The following is an 11333-nucleotide window of genomic DNA, read 5'->3' as shown; positions in this document are numbered from 1 at the left end:
ATTCATTGTTTGTTCATCCACTCCCAGGCTTCGTTCTGCCTGTTGTGTGTTACCCCCCGGGTAGCCTGAAGCGAGATGACGTTTTACCCCCGACTCTATACCATAATAGTTTTTAAAATTCTTTCATATTAAAATTTTTGATTCCTTAGAGAATACAGGAACAATAGTCATAATTAAATAACAAAAGCAATGTGAAAAGGATTATGGTCTAGAGACGGGGGTAAAACGTCATCTCGCTTCAGGCTTATTCAAGGCGAAACAGATATGTATTGCGTGCAATGTTATTTTTCGTATTTCCAAGGGCTTCTAAAAATTCCACTCACTTGAAATTTCAGGAGTAATAAGTACAAAGCCCAAACTAATCATATTGTTGCGCAGAAACAAAAATTCTCCGTCGATTTCGTTTTTTATGGCGCCGTGAATAGTAGACACAATATGATATGTAATAAAAGCGACAAATGCTTACTTTTCAAATTTTGTATTTAATTGCAATCAGTCCAACCGATTGATCTCGATTTCTCATCATCACTGGTTACTACATTGATAAGCGAAAATATGGTAAAAATAGTTTGTCAGAGACCGAAATTAATGTTGGGGTTGAAACGTTACCGTTTATAACGCGTGAAATAGCGTAGCGCGCTGATTCTAAAATAGCTTAAAGATTCGGACAAACATTGCATTCTGTTTAACCGCTACGAGGATTATACGAGCCGATTTTATTATTTTTACTTAAAGTTACGATAAAAACCCATGTAAACTAAGATCAACTGCGATCGGCTGCGAAAATTATCTGCTGAAAGTAAACTTGTAAGTTTGTTTGTCCGAATTTCGCCTTTGTCTTCGTTTTTATGACGTCACGGCTGCGCTGCGCTATTATGGAAGCGCGCTCGGAACAACTATTGATAAAGGTGCGCTGTGACGGATATGGTCGAACCCTTGGTCACACATATCTCGTACGTTTATATATTCTTCATTGTAAGATTGCGTGACGTAAATGGGGCAGCCAAGGGTTCGACCATACTACACATGGTATGCGCTTCGTAATATTATATGATTGCGTGACGGAGGTCATCAGGTATATTCGGGTGTAGTTTATGCATCAGACGTTAGGCTGTGGTAACCAGCTCCAGGAAGAAGTCTTCCTGTAAGGTATTTCAAGTAGAGCGCCACAACCATTATGAAGTAGATCTGAGAAAAACAAAAAGAAAAGTTATTAGAATCAAGGTGAAAATATGGTATATTCCGCATCAATGGAGCTTTAGGGGCTGGTCATTATCAATATTCATTGCCGCGGGGAAGGTGGATTACGGTTTCTAGGGAGATGTGGGGGGGCATCTCTAATAATTGACTGATATAAACTTCCAAGTGCCATATTGAGTTTTTGTACCTCCATTTAAGGTGGAACCAAACTAATTCAGCGCGAATATTGGACAATTTTATTCTCGCTCCCTTCGTAAAACTATTACATCAATTTATCTGTATTTTTCATATAATGTGCTTGGATTATCCTAGATTCTAATAGTGTATTTATTATAAGATTTTTAAACTATTCAGCCTATTACGGCAGAAAATCAAACAGTAATGTTTTTAGTTTTTGGCTTTTTTCTCCTCATCCTCAGGTACGATTTTTCTGAAATTTTCAGAATCATATCATCTAGTACTATTGCTGCCTGTGTATAAATTTGGATGGAAAGTCTTGGGCAGGAAAAAAGTTATGACGCTGCTTGAAAATTCGATCCAAAATTTGAAGCATATGAAACATCGCACTGCAGAAACATTACCATTAAATGGATTGTCTTGAAGTTTGAACATATTTATTTCCAAGCATTGCGGATGAGCCTTACGAAAAATCTGCATGAAATCTTAAAAACTCATTGAATAATTTTTTTAAAAGTAAATAAGATATCTTACACTGTAAATTTTAGTACAAATATTAGTCTGAAATCTATTTCACGGGTTTAGTGACTGCACCCTAATTATAACATCATATTTTCCTTCAGGTTTCTTCGTGCGACAGGATACAGGGAATACCGCCAACTAATTCATGGATACCTAGGGCCAAAGAGGATGCCACTGCCAGCTTGTGTTTATGATGCTATAAGAAAAGAGTTTCCTAGTAATAATTTTCAGGGCTACGAAGACAATGAATGAATGATATTTTTTGGCTTTATTATTGATTCATGCATAGGTATTCTATTCTGGTTTTGATGTTATTAGTTTTCACACTTTATTAACCCATTGAGGTAAAATAACTCATAATATATGTATTAAAAAAGTAATTGTAAATTGCTTGTTTTTACTAGTGGATGGAACCTATCAAAAACACTTCTAGGAAATACAATTCAAGTTATCAAGAGCAATTCAGAATTTTAGTTATAAAATAAAATAGCACTACACTATATGAATAATTAAGAACGACAAAAAAAACATTTACGGTTGATATGCACTTTAATAGCAGTGCACAACACCCATACTTCCATACATGTAACGGAAGCTCCCGTAGTAATGTTTTAATAATTATTGTGCCACGTGATTTTAACCTTATGTAATCAAACCCGATGTGAAGTCAAATCAGAGACTCACAGAAATTCGACGATTTAACATCGACTTACCGCTAAGTTGTTGTTAAAAGATTATTAAACTTTGTAGAATTCAAGATTCTTAGCCTTGGTTTAAATTAAGTTTCACGGATCTCTCCAACAAGGAGCTGCCATCCGCTACAATACAAGTACAGGTGAATCCATACTTCCACACAAGTACAGATGTTACGCCCTCACGTTACCATCCCTGCCCCATTCTAGAATGATACTCACGTGGAGGGCATACCAGAAACATGATATTCCAATGTAGAGAGCAATAGAACTCAGCTAAAATTACAACAGATAAAATGAATAAAGCTGTTAAAATAGGAGCATGTAGGGTTGGATATTGAAAACCAAAAATAAGCGTCGTCAGTGCTCTAGTATTCTCTTCTTGATTTACAGAATTGGGGAATCAAGGGTGATGTTGTGGTAGTGTACTTGTCTCTCACATCTCTGGGGTTTGGTGCTTGATTTGAATCATTCAATAAACCTCCTTGCCAAGGGCATAATGTTTCCAATTTCATACAAGTGTTATCCTCTTAATAACATTCTTTGGTTAAGTTGTATCCATTGATGTGCCTTCTCAAACCCAACGGTAAAACAAAGGAATGATACTCTAAAAATGACACGTGGTCTGAAATGGGAGAACATTGCACCCAAGAAGAGGCGATCCATACAACATGGGAGTTTGAAAAAATGTGAATTAAGGTGGCTCGATACAATAATCTTGAAGCACGACTCCTGTACTTCTATTGCAAACTGCGCGGCACCAGATATACCTTGGCCAAATATGAGTTTATACTAAGTGTAGGGATAGATGGAAGTTTTAAATCGTGTGTATTTCGTGACCATCGTACACGCCCTGAAGGCACAGTGACGTCATGTGATTATTTTTTAAATCTATTTTTTGGCGTAATGTGACCAGACCCAGAGAAACGGAGTTCACTGTCTGAAACATACTATGGTAGTCTTCAAGGTCTAAAAAGGTCAAAAATAGACTTAAAAAATAATCACATGACGTCACTGCGCCTTCAGGGCGTGTCCGATGGTCACGAAATACACACGATTTAAAACTTCCATCTATCCCTACACTTAGTATAAACTCATGTTTGGCCAAGGTATATCTGGTGCAGCGCAGTTTGCAATGCATGTACAGGAGTCGTGCTTTAAAATTATTGTGTCGAGCCACCTTAAGTAGCTATGTTGTGAAATCAGAACTAGGATCATGCTTTGTTTTTTAAGACATCACGAAATTGATTTGATTCTGCAAGTTAGGAGAACGATTTATAGCCTCCTCCATTTATTGATTCAAATTCCCTACACCAAGGTGGACCAAAAGCCTAAAAGGTCTAGAACTCACTTAAGAGGCATCTGATACATCGAAGGAGAATTTAAAGCTTAAGTTGTATTTTGTGGAGTGAGGAAAAACCAGAGAACATCCAACAAGCGAGTCTACTTGCATACAACACATAGCCCGTTGGGACTCAAACCCTGCAAGCTTTACTTGTTCAAGGCCTGAAATAAAAATTCCTTATTCATGCACTGTGTTCATACTTACATCTGTATATGTGACAACACAGTAAATGATAACGGCAAGATCAAGCAATAAGTAAACCACTGAGGCAGGTATCCACATAAAAATCAGGCTTGGAAGTTTCTACAATTTTATAATTGAAAAAAAGGAATTCTAGTTAAGTACTTGAACTATATCAGTTAAGCACATAATTACATTCCAGTAAAACAATGTTAATTAACCCATGAAACAAAAATTAGTTACCAACAAGACGCTCTAAGAGCGTATACTGGGTTGCCTTGGTTGTGCATTGTTCGCGCGCATACCTTCTATACGCATGAATTTAACGAGCGCGCGGTCATCTTTATGACTTCATTCCAATGTGTTGATAAGCAAAATCTTATAAAAATTAACGTCTGTAATCTATTTTAGCTCTAAAACGAAGTCGGACACCCCCTTTTTACTTCATTTTTTGAAAAGACTTCTCAATACCTAACTTTAGAAGTAGTTTAGGCCGCACCTCACGAGCCGGATTTTCGAGGTGGATTTGCTAATTTTTGAGGTGGCTTCGAGTAGAGCAGGACGAGCACATTAATTATTCATCAAATATTAGCATAAAATGATCGGCAAGTGGTAAGCTATTGTTTTTGAGGTGGCTTCGGGCAAGTCCAAGCCAGGCTATTGTATACAACACAATGGAAACAGCTGAGTTGATCAAAACAACAAATGAAATCGACCGACCTTCTCTTTTATTACTTTAACGAACTTACTTGAACGACCTTCTCTTTTATTACTTGAACGAGCTTGGGCAGGAGTTATACTGATTGTTCCTAGCTGTAGATTCTTGGACAAATCACGTCCCTTATCAAACTCAAGAAAAACTTCGAGTATTTGATGACTATTGTATGCAACACAATGCAATTAATGACTCATAAACGATAAACAATAAGACTTACTAAGTTCTTCCTAATTATGCAAAATTCAGCTGAAAATGATTAGTTCTGTTATCTTGTTCTTTATTATATAAACAGCGATCATTTATTTCATACTGGACCGTATTACAATGATTCTAAAATTCGCTGGCATTCAAGCTTACTAATGCTGTCATATCTCTTTTCCTTCAATCATTTTTTGTCACGTGATAAATAAGGCACGGCATCAAAACAATTTTATGAATGCCCAAATCTACAGGAAGCCCATATCCGATTTAGTTATCGAAAAACACAGGAATCACATGGCCAATTCTTATCTCCACGGCCAAGACCATTTGAAATGCCAAAATTAATAACGGATTTTATAATAATCTTATTTTTGCTGATTTTTTTTTCTATGATTGAGGGTTGATGAGAGGTCGATGTGAGGTCGATAAGAGGTCGATGTAAAAATACCTCTTCCTTCTCTCCTCCTCCTCTCCTCCTCCTCCTCTCCTCTTCCTCCTTTCCCCCTATATCTTTTTGATATCATATTTAGCCAACTTAGGCCTTTTTTTTCCAGGATGCTAGTACTAGAACAAGAATGTTTTTGAGTGAACTTCAAGACAATGGCAAATTGGATGCCAATGTCTCTGAAGCAAAGCAAGACAGTGATCAGATCGACGAAAGCTTTGATGGAGGTGGGAGAAATGTTAAAGCGTGCAAATGATTGGCTTGTGCCAAAGACGAGGAAGTTTCAACCATTCAGGAACATCTGATTTCTTCTTACCCAGACACATTTGCTTGGGGCACAGAAAAAATGGGATCCAGGGCATATTATGACCATGGCAACCAGCCCGATTCTAAATATGATGAAAGGAGTGGACGACTCGAAAAAGTAAATGTGTAAAAAATATTCAATTAAAAAATAATTTAAAAATATAAATTGTTGTATTAAAAAAACCGTAAGAGCCATCAAAATATCAAACCCATATCAAAGAAGTAATGTCAAAATTAAGTTTGTGATTCTTAAAAAAAATAGTATAACACTTAGTTGCAACAAGTTTGTCGAAGGAAGAAAGAACATTAGTAATTTAGTGAGAAATGAATAAACTAATAGACAGAACAAAGGGTTCAGCTTCAGTGATCTTCTTTTGTCTTTTAATAATATATCCCTTTCTCTCTAAATTACAAAATGTTTTATTTTCGTATGACAAGGTTCTAAATTGCAAGAACAATTGTAAAAAAAATATCATAGGTTTGTACCTTGAGCTGCCTTGTTCATAAGCAATCGTGACTAAAATAATGTTTATAATTTAAGAAAACTATTTTGGTCTTCATACAGAAAATCGTCATCAGAAATCTTAAAAGGTATACGAGTAAGCCAAATAGATGAAGATATAGAAATATAGATAAGTAATAGTGCTTGGGAATGAGGTTATTCCGGGCGAATGACCCTTGGAATTAAATTCGGAAAAATTAATTTCCGACCTCGCTGGGAATCGAACCCACGACCTTCGGAATTGTACTACCGATGCTCTACCAGCTGAGCTAGAGGTTAGACTAAAAAGATATAACTAGCTAAAAACTAGTGTGAGCTGCGTCGGTGTTTCTAATGAAACAATAATGATGAAAAGGTAAATTATACACCGTGAAAAGATGAAAAAACTTACTGACGTTTCGGACGCTAGTCCTTCGTCGGAGTAAAAGAGAAAGAAGTGGTAGAAAGGAGTGTATATATGATAGAATAAGACAAAAGAAACCAATGAGAGCAAGGTAGGCAGGGAAACAAAAACAAACAATCAAAAGACAAAAGAAAAGGTTAGTTGAAAATAAAGCGTTCATTAATCCCGTTGGGACTAAGAGTGCCCAATAAGTGAATAAGACGCATTTCTTTGGTCTTGCGACAATCATTGATCGTACCAATGTACCCGCTGTAATCTTTTGTATGTGGGCGAGACTGGCCGCCGTCTTGGTGATCGCATTTGCAATCATCTTTATGATATTCGCAATAACGATCCCACCAAACCAGTTTCCCGCCATTTTAATCTAGCTAACCATTCTCTTTCTGACTTCATTGTTTTCGGTCTTTCTCTGCTTAACGGCAACAATGATTGTCGCAACCCCGCTATTTCAATTACCTATATATCCTTTATACATCTCAATAGTCAGCTACCAACTTCCATCTAATTCCTGTATAACAATAATTTCTTATGGCAGTAGCCACATACGCTTATTGAGCGCCTATTTTTTCCATTTTGTCAAGGAGGGAAAAAAACCCACACATATATTTTGGGACTGGTTTGCCACCAGCAACCCAGTAATGAGAAATAGGCAAAAATGAAAGCAATGGAAATGAGATCTATTATACTACTAACTATTTTCAGCATATTTCATCATTTTTTGCTTATAAATAATTATTATTGTTATTAAAATATCATTTTTGGGAAAAATTGCAGTGAGCATATTACTAAGTAATTACATGCATGTGCGTGGCGTGTCTGCACTAAGATGTGCATGTATGTGCATGTGTGTTCAAGTCAAGTCAAATTCATTTTAGTACCTTATTTACAAAAAAAAATATATATAGAAGAAAACAAAACCTGATTTTGAGGTACATGTCAGCTGTAATAGCTAATAGTTAATCGAGACAGCTGGCATATTCCAAGGTATAGTTTGCAAATTATGTCAAGGAGTATATACATTACACAATATAAAATAGAAGGAAAAACAGTATTAATAATAATAATAAAGAAGTTAAATGTAAATGTGTAATGTAACAAAAATGACAATAAATATAGTGAAAAAAATATGAATTTATATTGTCTTGGTATACTGGCATCAAGAAAGAAAATTTAGGAAAAATGGTAAGAAAAGAAAGAAATAATTAATCTATGATTGACTGTCGATGTGAAGATAAAGATGTAAATATAATATGGCAATTTTTGTAAGATAAAGATTGTGACTTATATTCAATTAAATGTTTCCATGTGTGAGTGAAAGACTAAAGCTGTAAGTGTACACTTAAATAGTTCTAGCATCTGGTTGTCATACATGCTATTGCTGGATTTTTCTTGATATCACTTTCTGGATTTGATCCTTTCGAAGGACTGTAATTTTGCAACTATCGTAATTCTGCTCTCAATGGATTATGAATGGTCCTTAAACAAGGTACTACGTGGAAGACATCTCTAGGCTGGTAATAGAGTACTTACCTTCCAGACACCAAATAGTAGCAGCATACTGCATATTATCATTGCACCAGCAACTGATATACCCATATAGAGAACTTTTAATAAGTCTGTGAAACCAAAAACATACCATTTTTGAAATTATTGAAAATTTTTCTTTTAGGCATTTTTAGATAGTGAGGATAATGCAGTGTCAAAGCAAAGCCAAAATTATTGGGGTGGGGTGGGGGGGGGGGGGGGGGAGCTCTCGGGCTCTCAAGCCACACCCATAGGTATTAAAAGACAGCCAAATAAAATATTTAATATTTAAATATCAGCTAAAGCAGTTGCAAAAATTATTGGGGCAGGAGGGAGCTCCCATTGCCCCTCCCCTTGCAGTAACACATTGTGCTCTAGTTAGCTTGTGTATGTATACAGGGGTATCATTAAAATTTGGAATGATAGGAGAAAATATCATGAACTAACTGAAGAGTTCTGGGGAAATTACTAGAGCAAACACATTAAGACCATGAAATAAATTCAAAATTGATACTAGCAAATAAGAGCTATTTAGTTGCTATCACTCAATCAGAACATTCCTTACACAAAGACAATACACAAGAGACCCTTTGTGATCTTCACTTTTTTCTTTGTGTAATATTAATAACAATAAAAATAAAAATAAAAATAAAAATGATGATAATAATTGTAATAATAATAATGGTGATGATAATAATAATAATAGTAATAATAATAATAATAATAATAATAATAAACACTTATACAGTGCTTATTCAAATCTGTTCTAAGTGCTCCTGACGTGTCCCCCCCTCCCCCCCCCCCAAATATATACACTCGATTGCAGAAATGTTGTAGTATACCTTAAACATTTATACAAATATCTAATGAAATGCATAATGCAAAATAATCATGTTCAACGCTTAAAACCAACTGATTTATATTCTGTACGATCTAATAGACAAGAAAAAAATATTTTGACAGTCATTGAATGAAACAAACAATAAATAAAGCGATTTTTCTGTTTTGCATATCATTAAATATACTGTTTAAATTAGATATATGTATAAATGTATACTACAACGTTTCTGCAATTGAGTGTATATATATATAAATATAAATATAATCATACTAATTTACAAACTAAAGGCTATTTTAAAAAGGTAAAGAATTCAGCAGCATAGGACCAGCAACAGAAAAAGAACGATAAACCATATGATTTTACATTATAAGTGTTTGGTACCAACAGAAATTCTGATGATGAATGTAGATTTCTATTAGGCTCGTATCTTGTAAGTGGGTAATCTTAATTCGGGCCTCTCGCTGTGGAATATCTGTAACAAAACAATTCTTGCGCATGACCTCGTCGGTTGGAATTTACCGCAAACTTGAGAAGACGCGTTGCTGGTAGTGTCTGACTTGGGTGGTGATTGTTCGTTCTTGTGATGCTTCGAGGGGTCGTGTAGAACTGTAGAGTGCTTTCCTTGACAAATCTTACACTCCAGCTTTGGTGCTGAGCAGTTCTTGGCCACGTGTTGATCGGACACTAAGCAGTTAAAGCAGACCTTTCTCGTTCTCAGCAATTCCTTTCTCTCTTGGAAACTCAACTTGTTAAGCTGTTCACATTCGTGAGTAGAGTGGCTGTTCATGTTGTGGTAGAAGCAATACGTCGACTTTGATCGCCGATTTTGAGTTTGTGAATGTTCCTTAGAGGGGAGCTGTGATGGTATTCGTTCAGTTCTTGACGTAGAGTCCAAGGTTGTTGTACGTTCCTTAGAGTGGGGCTGGATTGGCTTAGATTCCGTTCTTAAGGCAGAGCTTGAAGTTAGCACCGTGGCTGCTGATGGCGGAGGCAGTTTTCGAACCCATCTGCTTAATTGTTTGGTAATATCTTGTACCTTTCTTGATTCTTTGGGCGTCGCTGTGGAACTTAGCAGCTGAGGGATGTTCATTCTCTGAGCTTGGTAGCAAACTTCATCTACGAACTGCTTAAAGCTTGGGAAGGTGTCCTTGCCTTTAACATTCTGTAATTTCATAACCTTCTCCGACCACTTTGTCTTGAACCAAGTTGGCAGTTTCTCTATCAGAGGTAGCATCTGAGACGAGTAATTGAAGACCTTCAAACTTTCGATGTGGTTACTAGCGATCTCTACTTGGCGGAGAAAGTCACCGAACTCTTCTAGCGCAGCAGCATCGTACGGTCCAATCTTGGGCCACGAGAGCAGTTTTCTTTCAAACTCTGTTCCTATAATAGCTGTGTTGCCAAATCTCTCCTTCAAGATTCCTCGTGCATGGCGATAGGCTAGATCTGGGTCACTGATCATGTACTGAAGCTGTTCCACAAGCTTTTTTGCTTTACCATCGAGGTGTTGGTAAAGCATATGAAGCTTTTGTTGGTCCGTGATTGGGACAGAATCTATTAATGCGTTGAAGGAGTTCTCCCACAGGAAATATATTGTTCTATCCTTTTCGTCTCCTCTAAAGATATCTGTCTTGGCTTGAGGGATGCGATGTAGCTGACTGACCCTGACGAGAGTTTCTTCCATTGACTGTGCAGTATCACTTTGGGATAACAGAGCTGTAGGGTTCGAGGTGCCGTTGTTATTCCTCTGCGGCAAATCGTGTTGTGTGCGGCTCAATGTTACTTGTGTATCCGGGTCTTCTTTAGGAGTTTCTCTTTGATTGTTCAATTTCATGTTTCCGTCTTGCGAGCGTGAGCTGAGTGTTCTTGGTGATTTTTCTTCTAACGTTGACCAAAAACTGTTGCTTATCGAGGATCCGTTAAGTACATCTGATGATCCTCTAGTATAGCTTGGCTTAAAGCTTTCTGGAGTAGCCAGGGTAACCATTCGTTCTTTGGAACTTGTTGTATGAGTCATGGCGTACGGTTGTGGAGTAGCTGTGAAGTTGTCCGACTTCGAACTATTTGGCGTACGAGGAGTACTTGAAGTGACTGGTGGACGGATGTCCTTTGCTGATTGTGATATACCTGTGTCGCTGGTGGACGTGGGGTACGCTGCTGTACATGGGGTACTTGAACTGATTGGCGGACGGATGTCCTTTTCTGGTCGTGGGATGCCTGTGTCGCTGGTGGACGTGGGGTACACTGCTGTACGTGAGGTACTTGAACTGACTGGCG

General features: G+C 37.0%; 1 protein-coding gene across 1 annotated transcript; it reads right to left on the bottom strand.

The window, feature by feature from the left end:
- Positions 1-265: 265 nt before the first annotated feature.
- Positions 266-8304, bottom strand: LOC116304280 (uncharacterized). Its single transcript, XM_089034768.1, has 4 exons — positions 8222-8304; positions 4141-4239; positions 2814-2867; positions 266-1188 (listed from the first exon to the last, which is right to left on the bottom strand). Exons 1-4 carry the CDS (start codon positions 8285-8287, stop codon positions 1093-1095), a joined length of 315 nt encoding a protein of 104 aa, XP_088890894.1. The 5' UTR covers positions 8288-8304; the 3' UTR covers positions 266-1092.
- Between the last annotated feature and the right edge of the window lie 3029 nt (positions 8305-11333).

Source organism: Actinia tenebrosa, unplaced genomic scaffold, assembly GCF_029948245.1.
Source record: "Actinia tenebrosa isolate PJP-AT-01 unplaced genomic scaffold, QUT_ActTen_1.0 PGA_scaffold3__52_contigs__length_22856419, whole genome shotgun sequence".
Lineage (NCBI taxonomy): Eukaryota > Metazoa > Cnidaria > Anthozoa > Actiniaria > Actiniidae > Actinia > Actinia tenebrosa.
This window is presented reverse-complemented; position numbering and strand designations above follow the sequence as displayed.